This window comes from Trichoderma aggressivum (assembly GCF_033847375.1).
Source record: "Trichoderma aggressivum f. europaeum strain CBS 100526 chromosome Unknown scaffold_042, whole genome shotgun sequence".
Classification (NCBI taxonomy): domain Eukaryota; kingdom Fungi; phylum Ascomycota; class Sordariomycetes; order Hypocreales; family Hypocreaceae; genus Trichoderma; species Trichoderma aggressivum.
In genome coordinates, this window is record NW_026946408.1 from 8056 (window position 1) to 27296 (window position 19241).

At 45.3% G+C, this 19241-nt stretch overlaps 6 protein-coding genes across 6 annotated transcripts; 3 read left to right on the forward strand and 3 right to left on the reverse strand.

Annotated features, from left to right (window-relative positions):
• Positions 1-871: 871 nt before the first annotated feature.
• Positions 872-3479, forward strand: Triagg1_8479 (uncharacterized protein; the record flags this gene model as incomplete). Its single annotated transcript, XM_062903330.1, has 6 exons — positions 872-903; positions 963-1044; positions 1113-1195; positions 1256-1856; positions 1919-2050; positions 2568-3479. The coding sequence occupies 6 exons, from the start codon at positions 872-874 to the stop codon at positions 3477-3479; spliced, it is 1842 nt and encodes a 613-aa protein (XP_062752475.1).
• A 221-nt stretch (positions 3480-3700) lies between these two features.
• Triagg1_8480 (uncharacterized protein) lies at positions 3701-5732 on the reverse strand (the record flags this gene model as incomplete). The annotated part of the gene is made up of 10 exons (XM_062903331.1): positions 3701-3731; positions 3775-3925; positions 3989-4464; positions 4515-4615; positions 4673-4732; positions 4878-5022; positions 5096-5211; positions 5263-5340; positions 5428-5580; positions 5670-5732. 10 exons carry the CDS (start codon positions 5730-5732, stop codon positions 3701-3703), a joined length of 1374 nt encoding a protein of 457 aa, XP_062752476.1.
• Positions 5733-6258: 526 nt separating this feature from the next.
• Positions 6259-9275, reverse strand: Triagg1_8481 (uncharacterized protein; the record flags this gene model as incomplete). Its single annotated transcript, XM_062903332.1, has 3 exons — positions 6259-9037; positions 9090-9190; positions 9243-9275. The coding sequence occupies 3 exons, from the start codon at positions 9273-9275 to the stop codon at positions 6259-6261; spliced, it is 2913 nt and encodes a 970-aa protein (XP_062752477.1).
• Positions 9276-9680: 405 nt separating this feature from the next.
• Positions 9681-10486, reverse strand: Triagg1_8482 (uncharacterized protein; the record flags this gene model as incomplete). The annotated part of the gene is made up of 3 exons (XM_062903333.1): positions 9681-9747; positions 9819-9923; positions 9978-10486. The coding sequence occupies 3 exons, from the start codon at positions 10484-10486 to the stop codon at positions 9681-9683; spliced, it is 681 nt and encodes a 226-aa protein (XP_062752478.1).
• Positions 10487-12641: 2155 nt separating this feature from the next.
• Positions 12642-17020, forward strand: Triagg1_8483 (uncharacterized protein; the record flags this gene model as incomplete). Its single annotated transcript, XM_062903334.1, has 3 exons — positions 12642-12992; positions 13557-14126; positions 14189-17020. 3 exons carry the CDS (start codon positions 12642-12644, stop codon positions 17018-17020), a joined length of 3753 nt encoding a protein of 1250 aa, XP_062752479.1.
• A 407-nt stretch (positions 17021-17427) lies between these two features.
• Positions 17428-18881, forward strand: Triagg1_8484 (uncharacterized protein; the record flags this gene model as incomplete). The annotated part of the gene is made up of 4 exons (XM_062903335.1): positions 17428-17529; positions 17580-17853; positions 17918-18290; positions 18362-18881. The coding sequence occupies 4 exons, from the start codon at positions 17428-17430 to the stop codon at positions 18879-18881; spliced, it is 1269 nt and encodes a 422-aa protein (XP_062752480.1).
• Between the last annotated feature and the right edge of the window lie 360 nt (positions 18882-19241).

A 19241-nucleotide genomic window follows, 5' to 3' on the forward strand; every position in this document is an offset into this window, starting at 1 on the left:
ATTAATTTTTTTTATAATATTAATAATATTAAAATTATAAATTTCTATAATAATTACTATTAATTTTTTATTACTTTTAATTATTATAATTACTTATAATAAACTTTAGTTAATTATTAATTTATTTTATAATTATTATAAAAGTTTATAATTTTTATATAAAATTATTATTACTTTTTATAACTTAATAAAATAATATAACTTCCTTAATTTAATTAAGTTATTAAATTATAAATTATAAACTTAAATTTTATATTATACTTAAACTTTATTCTGACTTAGCTATTGCAGCTTTACTAAATCTCTTAATAATAAATATAACCTCTATACTTAAACTTTATTATTTAAGCTTTTTTATATTTATATTTTAAATTTAATTTTAAACCTTAATTAATTATACTTTATAGCCTAAATTTTTAAAATTTAATTTAATTAACTATAATTAATTAAGTTAAGTTATAAATTAATTTTAGATTTTAAACTAAAGGCTAAAATATAATAAATTTAATTATAAATAATAATTTAATAAAAAAAGTAAATAATAAATAATTACTAATAAATTTATTAACTTTAATTATATATTATATATAATCTATATATTAGTTTTTATAATAAATAATTTAATATATATATATATATATATTATAAATATATATAATAATTTAAGATTTTTTCTTTTAATAAATAAAATTTTCTATTATATTAAGGTTTATATATATAATAATTAAGTTTTACTTATAAATTAAAGTGTGGGGCAATACACTAATTATGCTTCTGAAACCAAGGAAGTGGGATATCACAAGCTTCAGTGTATGTCGCAACTTCAAAATAAGCACTCACCTCACATATACACTAGGGAAATATATTCAAGATGGATTTCTCTAAATTCAGCAAGGGTTTCTCGTAAGTCATCCCCTCAGAAGTAGCTGTTAAGCAATATTTAACATGTACCACTTTGGCAGTGATCTCAGTGCGCAGATTACTCCGTTTGCGTCACGGACCTTTCAGTTTACCAAGGAGCAGTTGGGCCAAGCAGATGATCGAGTATGTGATTCGCAAAGCCAAGATTATCGCACAATATGGAAATGTGGCACTGATGGTTGTTGCTATAGACTGAGCTTCCTGCCGACTACATCGACCTTGAGAAAAAGGTCGATGCGCTGAAACAAGCCCACCAGAAGATGCTTGCGGTGACGTCTGTCGCTCAAACCGCGCCCGGAGGGGTAATGCTTTGCTAACATGGAGAATTGAACAGTTCGCAATATACCAACGAAGCCTATGACTATCCTCCCAACATCAAGGAGACATTTCAAGACCTTGGCCGAACTGTGAGTGAGAAGGTCAGCCTTCTATCTTCGGCTACATCTACTGCAGAGGCCCAAGCAGCTCTCGTGGCTCCAGCATCTGCGAAGCCGCAACCGAAGACTTTCAACCATGCCATCTCTCGTGCGAGCTTATCCAGCAGCCAGCTCCTGCACCAGCACCACACTGGTGCTGGCGAAGATCCTCTGGCAACAGCTCTAGAGAAATATGCACTTGCCATGGAACGAGTGGGCGATGCGCGCCTTGCTCAAGATTCACAAATTCAAAGCCGGTTCCTAGCAGGATGGAACACGACCCTCAATACCAATCTTACCTTTGCGGCACGTGCTAGAAAGAATGTTGAAAATTCAAGATTGACTCTCGATGCTGTCAAAGCTCGCGTAAAGGGAACAACCTTCAAACTAGGCGGTGGCCACGCTCGAGCTGATCGTCCCGACGAAGCAGAGCTCAGCGCCGATGCTCAAGAAGAAATCGAGAAAGCAGAGGATGAGTTCGTGACACAGACCGAGGAAGCGGTTGGCGTGATGAAGAACGTAAGTGGATTTGTTCCCCAGCGCCAGAACACCCGCGGAAGCTAATGACCCTGCATCTATAGGTTTTGGACACCCCTGAACCACTTCGTAACCTCGCCGAACTTGTTGCTGCCCAAATGGAATACCACAAGAAGGCATACGAGATTCTAAGTGAACTCGCTCCAGTCCTCGAGACCCTGCAGACTGAGCAAGAAGTAGGCAGCACCTCTAAATTTTCAGCACTATAATAAGGAGCTGGCTGACATTGAGGGCGTTTATTAGACCAGCTACCGAAGAAATCGTGATATGGCTTGAGGAATATCTAATGCTTTAGTTGCGTGATACAAGTAGGATTTTCAACGTTAGTTTGATGAATGCCGCATAATATATACCTTGCTTGTTAGTTCTGAGGCTTGAACACGACCCAACTATAGAATAAGGTGCAATAAGATATCAAACGTGGATGAAAATGAAAGTCACTTGAATGTATAGCGTAGAAATTCATTATGGGATGGGGCGTGCAACTTTCTAGTACCATGTGAAATTTGTAATTCTCCACAACTTTATTCAATTGGCATCACAGTAAAAGACCTACATGACAAGGCAAGGAGAAAAGGAGAAAAAAAAAGACAAATACCATTCATGAATCTCGAAAATACCCCATATGAGAGTGAAGGCAGATCTCACACTCAATATTCTCGCAGTCTCAACCAATCACGTAGCGATGTTCAGTTCGTTGTCGCTGGCGTCTCAGAAGCGGATGAGAATCCAAGATCATCAGTGAAACAATTCCCACACCGTGGGCTCGATTTCGAGAGACAAGAGAGAAAATACCAGTCTGGGTCTGAATATAAAGAACAGAAACCGAGGCTCCGGGAAGATGATCGCAAGGGCCATCTGGACGTCCTCTTACGCGCGACTGAGCAATTCCTGGCTCAAGGGGAGATCGCGAAAGCAGCGAAAGCGTTTGGAATCGTTCTTCAACTGAGGCCTCGGGCTGAAGCCATCGACATTCGTCTCCACGACCTCTGGGCAATTGGGTCGGAGATTCTGATGCGGCAGAGAGAGCAGCTGAAGGAGGTTGATGAGCAACTATTGACTGGCAGCAATGGCATTCAAATGGTGGCATCACGGTGGGGTTCTTCCAGCAACATGAGCGAATTGAAGTCGTACTTTGAGGTATTGATTCGTCAGTACGCATACGATCATAAAGCGCCACACAAGCTCTCAGCTGTCGACTTCTGGCTGGCCCTGCTTAGCTGCGAGTTAAGCACCATCTACGCAGAGCATCTGAGGGGCATCGCTCATCTGGAGGCTGAAACGAGACTTCAACATGGGGTGTCTACACGTCATGATACTGTTCTGTCGTCGTCGCCCAATACAAATGAGTCTCTTGGTGGACACTCCGATTTTGAGGCCGTGGACTCTGGGCTGCAATATGAGGCAAAAATGGACTGGGCAAATCAAAGAGAAGCAATTTGCCAACGCACCTTGTCTGGCCTACGAGATATTAACCAGAGGACGGAAAAACTAGTCGACCAATTGCCTTACTCCAAGAACGAGAGCTTCTTACAGTTAAGAGAGATAACGTCACTTCTCTCTATTGACTTGAGTTTACTAAATTCTAGCACCTCAAGGTCATAGCACCACAACTCGTGTCAAGTCTTTGAGCTTGGCTTGGGTTGCTAAGTTTACAGGCTTTGCATTCCAGTTCTTCTCCTCCTTCTTCTTCTCTACCCCTTTTGGAATACTGGGTATGATAACTCTGTCCTCTCTTTAAGAGGGACACGAAGGAGACGCCCGTGGATGCAACTATGGGCAGCAAGGCAAGACGTTGGGGAGGACTGCCTCGTCCGCTTCCCTTCCTACTTGGCGGCTTTATTTCGGAGCCCAGCGCTGCAGCAATAAAGCCGTGTTTGAGCTTCCAACTACGACGCACCAGTCCCCTCCTGGACTCCAAGATGCCTGTCTGCCCACAAAATTGGCCGAGGATGACTCCATCTTATGGTGTCGAAGCGGCTCGTGCGTGTCATCCATGCTATACTTGGTCGCCCATGATTCCAATGTCTCCGGGCTGAACTCCCGGGAATCTGTATGGTTTACATATACTGGAGTTGATGAATCTTGCTCACTGCTGGCTGCACGAGGCTTACTTGGCGGATCTGCTTTTGCCCGCGGGATAACGGGTTTCTGCCAACTGGGAAGCTGTATCGGTTTGCTTTTGTCCGTATGATTGGCTAGCGACGACATGATATCGCGGTGAGCAGTCAGTCGCTTCAAGTCCCAGAAAAAAATGTTGCCTGCTGCATTACAAAATGCCAGCACCGGATTCTGGTTGGGCACATGATGGAGCTTGAAGCGCATGAAGAACTGAGGGCCGCAGTTTGGAGTATGGAATGCTAATAGCCGTGTATACTGGACCGGGCACTGGGGGGATGTTAACGGAACGAAGGCAGACCGCGTGAGTCGTCCAGGATCTTCGTAATTTGTTGGGAGTACATTCTGTGGCGTAGGGGCAGTACTCTGGGGTGGTAAAGGATCATCTGAGGAGAATCCTTCGATCTTCCACAGGACAATCACGTTATCGTGACAAGCTCTAGATAGGATGAGATCTCCATAAAATGAGACACTATAGAACAATTAGCACTGCTCTAATATTTTACTGTTTGATTATCTCACCAATCGACAATGCCGCTGTGCACCGCTGAGGTTGAAAAATGAGGATAATGAACCTGCAGGGGCGTATCGATGGGTTCATTGGGGAGATCAGGAATAGTCCACTGCATGGTAACATGGATCAGTATTGTACAGCAAATTTGGGCAGACCACCTTCATACCAGGTTTATAATCTGGTCGTGACCGCCTGATAGAAGATAGCGGCCAGTTTCGTGGAAAGCCTATGAGGTATCAGTAGAAGCCTTGAGATGGGGTTATGGTGAAGCATCTCACCACACTGAGCAGATTCCAAGAGTGACCCTCTCCGGCGAGAATGCATAAACATGGTTGACTCCTATGTTTTTCTTCCACACTCCATATCCGTACACTTGTGTCGTCTGAAGCTGAAGCGATGATGTATGGGTTGACGGGGGATGTGGCTAAATCATTAACGTCCTTTGCTTCGGGTGAGTTCATGAGGCCCAAGGTGAAAAGGTGAGAGAAGACGAACCCCGCCATGGCCGACAAAGCACTATAAAATGAAACCTTTCAGTCCAAGTCCGATATCTCGCGTTCTAACTGTTGCGGTGCCTACCTCAACCAACCGGCCATCAACTACGTCATATATCTTAACCTTGGCATCAACACCGCCAATGCAGATATACGGCCTGCCATTTACGGCATCCATAGTCCAAGTACAACAACAACTGGCGGCCTCATCCTATGACTAGTTTAGTTATATTCACTTTGTGATAGAGGACACGTCACATACATCGTCGTCTCTTATAACATTGATTACATGACAAGGATTGGCATCACCAGTGTCTTTTGTGAGTCGGCATATAACAATCTAAGGCACTGCGTTAGGAAACAAATAACCTTATATTGCCTGATGATGAGTGACGCGATTGTTTGACTAGCTTTCCGTGGAACTTACATGCTTTTTGCTGATAGCAGCAAAGACAGGTTCATGGTCTAGGGGCTGGTAAGGGCAGAATTTGACGTCAAAGAATTCTATCCATTTTTGGACGGTTAATCTTTCATAAACCGCGGGTAAAATAGAGCTCTGGGAGCGGAATTGGATGCTTGCCTGCAATGTTATCATCACTGCCGAGGAACCTGGTGTCATTCTGTACCTCTGTTAGCCATGGGCGATGCGTATATGTGGTTGATACTTACCTCTAGGGAGAAGGAAGTACGTAATTTGGGGAGCTCAAAGTTCACATCATCGATGCTAGCCATCCCGTCTGGTGATTTGATTCAATGTCGCTAAAAACAGAGCGGTATGGCACGAGTTTTAATTTGTGTTGAAGCAGTGAAATGTCGTTGGACGTATTCTGCCCCACATCAATTTTGTCAGCAAAATTTAACAGCAAGTGAAGTAAAGTGAGTAAAGTGAAGTCAGATCGCGATTTTAATCCACAGCGAGATGATAAAATGCCCTGGAAGCAAGTAGTTGCAAAATCTATCTAGAAAAATTGCTATTTTTGCTAACTTTAATATACCGAAAACACCACGCTATGCACTAAGCGGAATTGTTCATGGAGTACTTCAACTACCCGAGACGAAAACTTCACCTAAAAATGAAATAATCATCGTGAGCGAGCTATTGGTATTATTATGACAACCAATCGTTATCAGCCATTCCTAAGAGATTGGACAATAGATATATGAAGAGGCGCTTGAGTTACATCTAGGAATATATATATATGTTTGTGCGTGTATATGGCGAGATGGATCCATCCAATAATTTTTGTGAAAACAGTCATCAGCTTGCTTCTCTTGCATAGTCGTTCCAGGTTGTAATTGAATCAGTTGGCAAATCGAGCTCCCATCTTCCTCCACTCCATGCCTGCAGTCGACTCAAGTGTCGTATTGTCGGGCGTCCATGAGGGCAATTCCAGGGCTTGTCCAGCTCTCCCATGTGGTTAACAAGTGAATACATCTGGCTTCTCGTCATGGCTTTACCAATCATAATGCTGCTTCGACATGCCCTCATCGCGAACATCTTTTGAACCTTCGAAGGGCGAGGGATATACGAGGACTCGGTCGATTTGTCGCCTAAAAGAGATATCAATTCCTCCAAATCTTCTAGTTTGAATGTGACTTCGCGGCTGAGGGGTAACGAAGTCAACTGGCATCGCGATCCCACAGCGAAACGCCCTGTTGTATCGATGTCTACTTTAAAACCATTCGCATTTAAAGCGGCTGAATTCTCCAGTATTATCTCCTCTTCAAGAGCTGTCAGTTGAAGTCTCTTGGGATGCACAAGGCGCTGTGATTGGATCTCAGTGGTATTTTGGAGCCTTTCGTAATTGTATTTCTCATCAGATGCGTGCTGGTCAATGATAAAAAGTTCATCATGCTTTCCCTCTCCTTCGGAGCCCAGACGACCGGCAGGCTTAACGGCTATGATAAATCCAAGATTGAACTGGCCGATAATCCTCATTTTGGAAAAATCACCCTTTGAAATGATAAGAGGGAGTCTAGATTCTGCATCGCTGGCATCGATTGGCTCCACAGAAGAGGCGTTGTGCGCTGAAGAATTAGACTGAGAAGTATGAGGACGAGGACGCCTATTATGCAGTAGTCGGAGCTTTCTCGTTTCTACATGTAAGCTTTGTATATAACATGCCGTAATATCCTTTCGTCGCATGGGTTTCGGGGGCTGTATTCTGGACTCTGCGAGAAGAGTTCCTGTATTGTCGCTTATGATCGGAGGACTGCCGCCTGTTGGTAAAAGTGTAGGTTTGGCTTGCTGAATATCGGGCTCTATCTCCAGAGACTGTTCATCATGTTGAGATTGCCTGGAAGAAGAAGAAGAAGAAGAAGCATCATTGTTGATGGTTCTAGCATTCCGCTGTATCCGTGTAGGTCGTTGAACGTCAGGCTCGCTATCTGATTCATATATTTCCGGACGAACGAGTTTCTTTGCTTCGCCTTGTTGTGGCGATATGGGACGCAGCATTTCCGATGCGAGAGATTTGGATTCATCCTCTACATCTGTAGCTTTGGCTGGGCTGTTTACGTCTCTTAAAGGAGTTACTACCTCCCGAAGATCTTTGACGCCGGCATCCTCTACGCAAATATCGGGGGTAACAGGACTGGAAGAGCCGGAAACTTGTGCATGGACGTTGAAATCAGGATCATGCGAAGTCTGATGTTGGCTTAAGGCGGCATTGACACTCGAAGTGGCCGATGACTCCTCACGTAGAGGGGAGTGGTTCACCAATATGGTTTTCAAACGAGGAGTTTCTGGGGCGGGTTTCTCTGGAGAAGATGGTATGCCTCTCCTTATCACTGATTCGGCATCGTCATTTAGATGCAGTTTGTCCTTCTCATTACGTTGCGACCTCGTCTTCATCAGTTGCGATGCCGGAGAAAATCCATCATCCGACTCTGACACTTCGCTGTCTCTCGTGGGGCTGATGTCCTTATCTTCGTAACTGAGGTTGTCTTCTACCTGGGTGGTAGTATGAGCTGTAGACGGTGACCTGTCGAAAAATCGAGGGAGTTGTCCCGGCTTAGTACCTTTACCATGATAAGCTTGCAGTTTCACATTCTGAGTCGATGTCGCAATCGATATACTGTCTTCATGGGTATTAAACAACTCAGACAAGGAGGTACGAAGAGTATCCAGGAGGTTGCTTTGGTCATGCAGTAGAATGGACCGCTTATCGGGGCTGACGTTCACGTCGTACAGCATTGTATCTAGTTGGACATCGGCGAAAATGAAAGGCGACTGTGAGTTATTATATGATCGATAAACTTCGTTGAAGGCTTTGGCCAATTGGGGCAGTGAGCAGGGTCGACCATTAACAAAAAACATTTGTCGATCGGGGGTCTGTCTACCCTCTCCATGAGCAGGTTTTGAGACATGACCAACGATGCGAACATCATGACTATTAGAAGCCGATTTCTCGCCAGTTCGTACATCAGAGTGAGTACCCGAGGGCTTGAGTTCTAAGTGAAGATCGAGAGGTATCAACGCTGCCAGACCTTTTGCGCCAAAGATATTGATAATGTTCTCACGAGTAGTCGCGTTGCCTTTCGTGGAAAAGAGTAATATTCGTTTCCCTTTTGTAGGTTGTTGTGATACGGAGAATTTCACGTTCGTCAGGATGCACGCATACTGATTAAGTAGAGTTATAACCTTGTGCCATTCCCTCTTGATATTACGGTCAAGTTCTCGGCGTCGGACAGGCAAATTGTGGAATAAGTTTTCCACTGCGACAGTTGTCCCTCGCTGGGCTGCAACGACGGTTGTGCTATCCAGTTCTCCTGACGGGTGAAAGGTTAGTTTGGAACCTTTGGGAGCTTCTTGTTCTAGGCACGTCGTCACGGTTAGAATCGACAAGGCACATAAGGATGCCAAAGCCTCTCCACGAAAGCCAAAAGTTCGTAATGACTCTATGTCAGAGTAGGACGAGAGCTTTGATGTGTAGTGCTTGAGAGCGACAGAGCTATAATTTGCAGGCGAGATCCCGGATCCATTGTCTTGAACCTCAATTGAATCGAGTCCTTGGTTTTTGAAACGAACGTCTTCACTACAAGTTAGTCGAGAGACAGGTCAAGCATCATTGCAGCTAATTGGCACACCAACCTATGATCGTTGCCCCAGAGTCAACGCTGTTCTCGACCAGCTCTTTAACTACAGAACATAGGTCGACAATGACCTGGCCGGATTGGATTTGATGGACCTAGCAGCCAAAAATTAGCCGGATGCTTGCATGTGAAATATGAAGAGCTTACGCTGCGGCCATCGATTTGTTTGATCGTGGCCATTGATTCCGGCAGATGTAGGTATGAGAGCGCTGAAGAGATGTTGGAACAGAGTAACGGCGTGAATGACGGCACAGGATAAATACGTCCTAGCGCTTTTGGCCAATAACACTGCGTTTGTACCCACAATAATGAATAAAGCGAATACCTTAACATAAATCTACTTTGATATCATTACTTTACCTACCTAACTATTAAGCATAAATAATATTCTCAATAAAATCTTAGTGATTTAGATCCATCATAGCAGTCGAGTATAAGTTAATTTAATATTCAAATAATGATAATTTGGACTTGAAGTCATGTTCAACAAGGTAATCGGCAATAGTGATACAACGAGTGTATTGTCTTGGAATTTTGAATTATTTACTAGGTAGCAAGAAACTATAAAGTATACAGCTTCGTATTTCATGACGATTGCCGCTCAAAATATGTCCATTGCCCTTGAGCTGGCTTTTCATCCAGATTTTCCCAGCTGTGGCCAGTGTCAGCGATGACAGGTACTTTGCATGTCAAAGGAGAGGTATTGCTTTCGAAATAACTTACACTTGGGCCTGTTCCATAGTCTCAATTAGCTGTAATTCGCCCTCCGCTACCTGAATGACCTCTTCGATGAGACCAGCACCTAGTTGTTGCTCCAGCTCCTTGACCCTGTCTCACTTGTTAGCTGTCTGGTGAAGATTTATATCGTGGCCTTGGGCTCACTGTTCAGCTGTAAGCTGGGGCTCATCCTCCCACTGCAGCTTCTCGTCGTTGATGTTTTGATGCTCCGCACCGTCAATGATCGGATCGTTGCTGCCCACCTGGCTCTCGCCATTCCATTCCTGCGACCGAACGTCTCCGGCATCATGCTCAATGCCAACAACAAAGACGCGATTGCCAAACTTGTAAGTCCTAGCACTACTACCATCGATCCGATCACTGGCAGCCTCGAATTGGTGGGGATATTTTCGCATCAGTTCCTTCGCCTTTAGAGTCCACTCCTCATATCCAGGCGGAACGATCTTTTCGACTAGACCCATGCGATGCTTGGTCGTCGCCTCGACAGATTGGCGGTATAGAGATGTTTCGGGTATGGATTGCAGCCTGTTCAGTGTTGTGCTGTACAGGTATAACAGAGTAGATCGGGGTGTTTTGTGAGTCCATAGTCCTGTGAGCCCGGTAGGCGTACCAGGCTCGAGGTAGCTGGCGAGAGCTCGAAACGTCGGCCGCATTTTGGGCGAATGTCAATTGAGAGCCAATGTGAGGCAGTGCGCAACTGAACTTTGGTTTCGCTATTCTCTTGAACCGCGGGGAGAAGTTTTGAGTGTAAATCCAGCTGGTTGTAGAGAGGACCCACAATTTTCATTCAACACCTGGAACTGAACGGAGTAGCGGCATATTGCTGCAAGTCCAAGTTCATGTAATTAAACAGGTATAAACACTTCTTTAAACGGAAATTTAAACAAAATAGCAATAAGAAACAGAATTCAAGATGTTTAACATGTATATGAAAAAAGAGTTTTTTTTTTTAAAAAATAATAATAACAAGAATTCTCTTAAAAACAATTAATATAAAGCTATGTATAAGGTTAATGTTTTTCTAATTTTATTATACTATTATTAGTGTATGCATATCTAAATATTCTGCAATTGAATCTGAAGGGTTTTTTCCATATATAAATCTCTTTTAGTGTTAGCGCTTTTTGCTTACCCACCAGATGACGCGCCTCGATCGGTGTCTAGAATTACAGTGCGCGATCTAAGCTCGTAGCATCTTTAGGAGTGTTCTGGGGTGCAGCTTCGTACTTGAAGGTCGTCAGTTGCAGTGCCACTCGTTCTCCATCAACAAAGCAGTCGTCCTCGGATCTATCCTGTGATCACGATTCAGCAAAATGGCTCAAGGGTGAGACTTCCCGGCGGTGATGCAGAAAAGACCGGGCTAACACAATGTATCGTGCGTCTACAGATATTCCATTCTCATCGGCCTCGTGGTCATCGTTGCGTTGAGCGCGGCGGCCTGGTTTTTATCCCCCAAAGGCGAAAATCAAGTGTCAGTCTGTTGCGCCCCATCACGAACTTTACCAATGCTAACAGTTTCTGTTTAATAGCTTATGGCGGTCATCTTTGATTCTGGCCATCGTCAGCTGCTATCTCATGTGGCTAATTACTTTCCTCGCCCAACTCCACCCACTGATTGCACCACGACGAAGCGACTTGCGAGAGGAATTCCTGGGACATAGTACCTAGAGTTGATTGCTGGCTATGACAAGCGTAGCCTCAGGCGCATCGGGAAGATTGGCGTTAGGGTTTCTACTTCGTTCACATCATCTTGTATTGCTATCGAGTTTCTCACTGGGAGTCGCCTTCCTCACCTGCAAGCCATCATTGATTATGAGTGTACAAGTAGGTGCTGAAGTGGCTTGAGACCGGTTTGTCTTGTCGAGACATCGAATAAGTTTGTGCTTACGCTGGTTACAAAAAGCTAGCAACATGGTATATGCAATGTTAGTCCGATTAATATACATTAATTTTGTTGTCAGGAATCACTTCATCACTTCATCCCACAGCTAAACGGCCAGCCCAGTCCCTAATATACTTCATTAGGGCCCAAAGAGCTTTGCCATCTGCAGCAACGCTGCTGTCACCGATGGAGTCTACATCGCCGAGACCAGCAGATACCAATATCAGCTGGCCCACAGCCCAGCGCACAGATGCGCCGGCAATTGCTAAGAAGCAGGCAACATAGTATTTGCAATCAAGTAGAATCCGTAGGGCTTCTACGTTATTTGCCACGACAGCCCAACCTAGGGACCTTGCGGCAGCGGGCACATCATATTCCCAGATGACCATCAAGATTGGAAATAATTTGGTCGAGGACGAGACAAGCAAGGCTGTCGATACTGAATTCGGGCGATTGTACCGTGGCATTAGCCCTGTAATATTCAGCGGCGAGAGGTGAGAGGATGTAAAAAATCGGATGCTCAGATGGAAAGCGATTGTGGACAAGGCACAGAGGACCACTACAGTAGCATTGTTAGTCGACGGTGTAATGAAGAGAAAGATACAGAGGACCGACAAAAGAACATGTACTGAATCACAATCGGCTGTTGAGCGAGCGGTCCTAATCTACTCTCGCCAGGGCTAGACGAGGGAATGGTTTGTTTCTCTATACGTGCCCAGGTCAAGTAGACATCGAATAGCAGGAGCAACACCCCCAAACGGATGATAGAAGGCTGTTGAAGATATTAGCATGTGGGCATGCTGTTGAATCTCGCAGGCGAAGGAGGGAGGTGGGGTGGTTAACATACGTCGAAGCGATCGCCATCCCGCATCAAGGTGTTGTGCAGCAAATGGCGATAGACCTGTAGAGGTTCGGTTAGAGACGATATGTGCCATGTGAAGCGATCCGAGTCAAAGTACCTGGGGTTTAATGAGGACCAGGTCGATAAAGAGCACCACGAAGTCGTGCTCTACATATTTGTCACAGAAATGGCCACATTTCCGGCAGACAGTGAGGCGAATCAGGTGCCCATTGGACTTATCATCAGCTCCAGAATATTGCGTCCACAGAGTTTTGACAGGATACCGGCACTCTATACAGATAGGCATTGGTATGGCGAGAAGTCGCGTAGCTTCGACATGGGAAATTTTATTCGTGGTGTATTGCTCAGTGTCGTATGCGACTTTGCGTTTACACGGGCGTCTAATCGGATTGACGATATTCAGGTCGAGGTGCTAGTAGGTAGTCCACTTTGTGCCTGGACTCTGCCTGTGTCGGTGCGATTAGCAGCTGGAGCTTAAACTGCATTTTTAGTAGCATGGGACCTACCTTGCTGTTTGCGGATACGGATTTCATAGTCTAATTTGGCTCACGTAATCTGCATAACATGCTTGTTGGTACCTAGTAGTAATAATTATTAAAACAAGAATTATATTAAGATTTGTATCAACTGTAATATTATTATTAAGTAGTAAATAATACATAATAATAGCTTGTTTAGTGAATTATGCTGATTTTCTTCAAGAACGATACGGAAATAGAGAGAAATGCATGAATGGCCTAGACCTTACCCAGCCTCTCTCTACATTAGTGTGTATATCGATTTCTAAAATGACGCGAAATGCTCCCCCAACTCTATCTAGCTGGTTTCCCGCGATTTTATCCACTTAGTGCTCTGCGCCTCTCTCTGCTCGCTTTAATTGGACCAGATGACGGCGGAATGGGTCGCATTCGGCCGTGTGACTTTCTGTTTTAATTTCACTACTTTTTCCCAAAGTGCTATCACCTTATTCTGGCCGTAGCAACCCATAGCCACTCACAGCTTCGGCCTCACCAAAGGTCTCTCTTCGACCTTTCCCATGACGAGGCGCTCGTCGTCTGTTGATGTCGGTGGTAAATCCTCCCTCGAGCTGCAAAACCCAGATGCCGAGTCAGAACACCGCCTCAATGGCTTAATATCCCGGCAACCATCGACTTCAAGGCAACTCAGCGGCGTCTATTCGAGCCAGGCGAATGGCCATCAGCACCCTGCCAGCCATGCAGCAGTCGCATCCTTTCCACCATTATCGCTCCCTACTTCGTCGCCCAGTATGACCACGACCAAACAGCCGCCCCTAGCAAGCTCGGGGGCGCGCAATCGCAGTCTTTGGTTCATGTCGGTTCTGTCCTTTTTTGTTGCCACGGCTGGTGTTGGCCTCCTGTTCGCTATCTTTCGGTCGCTCACGACCCGCCAAATTGAGCCCAAAGGATGTCGAATGTCGTATATGCGACCTTCCTACATTCATTTCTCCGAATTCGATACTGAGCACACCCGTTTTGCAAGCAAATACTCCCTATATCTCTATCGCGAGCAGGGAATCGATGGCGGTCAGGTTGGTTTCATATCCCCCTTCTCGGAAAACGGACATAAGAAAGCTCACATCATGGCAACAAGTTGCGCGGAATCCCGGTCCTCTTCATCCCAGGTAATGCTGGAAGCTACAAGCAAGTCCGGCCAATTGCTGCAGAGACTGCCAATTACTTCCATGAGTATCTTCAGCATGACAGCAACCAGCTAGATTCTGGCATCAGGACTCTTGATTTCTTCACCGTCGACTTTAATGAAGACATCACTGCATTCCACGGCCAGACCTTACTTGACCAAGCTGAATATCTCAACGAAGCCGTCCGATACATTCTTTCGCTCTACTCTGAGCCACAGAGAGCCTCCCGAGATTCGCATCTACCCGATCCTACATCCGTCCTAATTCTTGGGCATTCGATGGGAGGAGTTGTCGCAAGGGCAATGTTGGTTCAACCAAACTACCAGGAGAATTCGATCAATACCATCATTACAATGTCAGCACCGCATGCACGCCCTCCAGTTACATTCGACGGCCGGATCGTTCAAATCTATGATGAAATCAATGACTATTGGCGGCGTGCATATACCCAAAAGTGGGCCAGCAACAATCCGCTGTGGCATGTCACTCTGGTATCAATCGCTGGTGGAAACTTGGATACTGTTGTGCCGTCCGACTATGCCAGCATTGAGTCGCTTGTGCCCGAAACTCATGGATTCACTGTTTTTACATCGGGAATACCAACGGTATGGACAAGCATGGACCATCAGGCGATTCTCTGGTGCGACCAATTTCGAAAGGTGCTGGCCCAAACTTTGTATAGTATCATTGACGTTCACCGAGCCTCTCAAACGAAACCCCGAGCACAACGGATGAGAGTCTTTAAGAAGCGACTTTTGACTGGGTTGGAAACGATTGCTGAGAGGACTCTGTCTCTAAATGAGCCGACGATCCTCCTTACATTGGACGACGCGTCTAGTACGGTAGTGCCAACCGGGGGCCGACTAATCCTCTCACAGCTAGGTTCTGAGGGTACGCCCAAGGCCTATCTCCTTCCCGTGCCACCAAATGGATCGCCTGAGCCAAAACGCTTTACTTTGTTGACTGATGCTCAACTTAGCGCACCTATCTATAGCAACCAGCTGCAAGTCCTCTTGTGCAGCGTTTCTCCCGTTCAACACACGAGTGTCAATTCGTTCTTCTCCTCTACGATAGATCTATCGAGGAACGGTACTACACCGACGAAGTTGGCATGTAAGGATGCCGCATCTGACACGGTTCTGCTTCCAGCTTCGACAACAAAGATTCAGGCCCCTTTCTACCTGGACGGAGAATCCCAAATATATCCCTTTTCATATCTACAATATGATGCTGAGCATCTCTCCGATCATCAGTTTGTTGCCGTCATCGATAGAGCAACGCAAATCAGTCAAGGCTTTGCTGTTGCAGAATTTAGTGATCACTCATCCTTTCAAAAGAAGGAAGACATTAGCCTCGCTCGTCTTCTCACATTTGGTCTATCATTCCGGCTGCCCGCCGGTCGCCCTATTGCCATGAATATCAACATTCCGGCCCTCAAATCAAGCCTGATAGCCTTCGACATGGTGATAAAAAATCAGCAATGCGTTGGAAATCAACAGCTGTTTGCGCCACTAATCCGCCAATATATTCAAAGGCCCTACGAATCGAAATACTTCGTCAATGCCGTGGCGACTGGGATAAGCTTCCATGGTGTTGCCCCATACATGCCGCCTCCATTAACGCCACCCAGTGCCGAGGGCCTAGCTTTTGGGATATGGTCTGATCCGACGTGTGAAGGGCCCTTGGAAGTCGACATTTATGTGGATGTATTAGGAAGTCTCGGCAAACTGTATATGCGATATCGTACAGTTTTTGCAGCTTTTCCTCTACTCATCGTTACGTTGGTGATTCGGAAGCAGTTCAACGTTTACGACACGACGGGCACCTTTATCTCCTTTTCCGAAAGCTTAGATCTGTCCATGCGACAGTCAATTCCGCTTCTACTTTCTTGTCTAACTCTATTGTCTATTTCCCCCAGTGGAGTGACGACTTTTCTCGCCACGCTTGTGGACAACAACCAGGCGAATCCAAATCTTTCTTCGAACATCAGCTTTCATAAGAACGACCTTCTCATTGGTACCGACGACCCCTTCTTCATCTATCTTGTGCCTTTTATTGGCATTGTATGTATCGGCGTCTGCACTGTCTTGCATTGCATTCTTCTTGCTCTGACAAGAATTCTTGGAGTCGCATATGCCGTATTCACGGCAATTCCTGCAATCAACGGCAATAATCTGCTGAGCCCATCACCGATGTTTGCACCATCTACTCCTCGGCGAAGGGTGATCTCGACGATCATCCTGTTATTTCTGGTATCCACCTTCATTCCGTACCAATTCGCGTACTTGGTCGCTTGCCTTGTACAGATTCTCACCGTTGTTCGCGCTCTTCGCATATACGTTGTCACACCTTCAACGGCCAACTCCAACTATTATCACTATTCGCACTCTATTCTTCTGCTAATGATGTGGGTTCTCCCCATCAATTTGCCTATACTGGCGGTCTGGGTTCGAAACCTCGCCGTTCACTGGCTCACACCGTTTTCTTCTCATCACAATGTGTTGTCTATAATGCCATTTATATTACTGGTGGAAAATTTGACAACAGGCAAGATGGTTCCACAAGTGACATCTGGATTTCGCCATATTACCAGCGGGCTTCTTTTTGGCACGGCGCTTTGTGCTGCAATTTACGGCGTTTCACATGCATACATGCTCCATTACTTGGTTAATGTAGTAGCTGCATGGCTCGTCATTTTACACTCTTCTTCGGAGCCATGGTCATTAATGAATTTCGGTACTTTTTTAGAAGGGGATGTGGATGAGTTGGAAGAAAAGCAGTAATTCATACTGAATAATGTGGCATAGATGTTTATATAATAAGCGTTACTCCAACCACTATCGCTTTATGCCTTATAATTAATATACATTATATAGATAATTGTAAGATATCAATATATATATCAAAATTTAATTACATTTTACTTACCTTTAATATAAAATACTGTAATAATTAAATAATAAATAAGTATAAAGTATTACTTCAAGTATATAATATTATTATATTATGTATTAAATTAGTAATTATTTAAGACAATGTTTTTTTTGCCATATATATATTTTTTTTTCTAAACTTCGACGCTAGTCTACTTTAGCCTAAATCATATGCTGAATCATTACATCATACCCTTTCGAACTCCTCGGCACGCGGTTCTTGCCGTTAAAACTCCCGAATTCATCAGCCTCTCCCAATGCCCAACCGCACAGCCTCGTGGCTGCGCTGGATCCTCGGAATGGGCGAGCGTCGAAAGTTAGGAGATGTCGCTCTGGACATTGTCCTGTTTGCTGGCATGGTAACTTACCCTGCGTCTCGGTTTGCCATTGTACTGACAGATTGTTCCAGATGACCGCTGGTCTCTACGTTGCTCGCACGTTTTTGAATCCGATCCTGAGCAACCTGGTAGACCCCGATAAAGAGAAGCACGAACAGGCCAAGCGTCAAGCGAAAGCCCATCTTGACCGCCTAAGTCGGAGACGACATATTGATGGCATTGGAGATCATGGGACGGACGGGGCGCGAGGAGGCTCACGAGTCGAAGAGCTGGTTCTGAATGAGTATGAGAACCTAATAGCGCTTGAAATGGTCGCGCCCGATGATATACACGTCGGCTTTGATGGTGAGTTTTGGCCACCAAATCTTCTCGGGGGATCTACCATTGACTCGAGGTGAAACCTGAATAGACATTGGCGGCCTGGATTTGATTATAGAAGAGCTGAAAGAATCCGTCATTTATCCATTGACGATGCCACATCTCTATCAGCACGCCGCTTCGCTGTTATCCGCACCGTCTGGGGTTCTGCTTTACGGACCACCTGGCTGCGGCAAGACGATGCTGGCGAAGGCTTTGGCCAAGGAGAGCGGCGCGTCCTTCATTAACCTTCATATATCAACACTTACCGAGAAGTGGTATGGCGACTCCAACAAGATCGTTCGAGCCGTCTTCTCCTTGGCTCGCAAGATGCAACCCGCCATTGTGTTCATCGATGAAATAGATGCCGTCTTGGGCACGCGAAGGAGCGGCGAACATGAGGCCAGCGGCATGGTCAAAGCCGAGTAAGTATTCTCTCAAATACCTAGTAGGCGACACCGCTACATTGATGCAATGAGCACTGACAACATGGAAGATTCATGACTTTGTGGGACGGACTGACATCGAGCAATTCTTCCGGCGTTCCAGCACAGATTGTTGTACTTGGTGCCACTAATCGTATGCACGACATTGACGAAGCGATTCTCCGACGAATGCCCAAGAAGTTTCCCATAACGCTACCGAATCTGGAACAAAGGCGCCGAATCCTGCAGCTGATTCTCAAGGACGCCAAAGTGGATGCCGACAGTTTTGACTTGGATCATGTGTCGAAAATCACCGCTGGTATGTCGGGGAGCGACATCAAAGAGGCCTGCCGCGATGCCGCGATGGCGCCCGTGCGTGAATATATGCGACAGCACGGCCGCGATGGCCCCTCCAAGAGACCAGTTGATCCAGCCCAATTCCGCGGGATCAGGACTGATGACTTTGCCAAGCATCCAGGTGATCAATATTTGATAGATGTGCTCCAGCAACGTCAAAAAGGATCTAACCATGTACCAGCTAATGATGCGTACGGAGATATTGACGAAACGTTTATTGAGCCCCAGGATTAGACGCCGAGGCTACTTCACGACTTGGAGTAACAGCCCTTATTTTGATTTCCTACTGCTTTTTCTGTCTTCTTTCCCTTGCTCTCAGTTGCCGGAGTAATCTTTCATGTCGGCTAGCGTATACGTCGCGGAACTCCAATCACCATCTCAAGATAGTCCTCCTCGCACCTCTGGTATTGATCAAACAGTGATATAGCACCCTGATGGAACTTTTAAGGATATACAATATAAATTACGGCTAATATATGTGTCTATGAGAACTTCACCAAGGCTTTTTGAGAGTCCAGTTATATGGAGAGCTGGCCACGCCAAGTATTTTGTTATTACAGATGATGAATACATGAGGAGCAAACATGTAGAGAG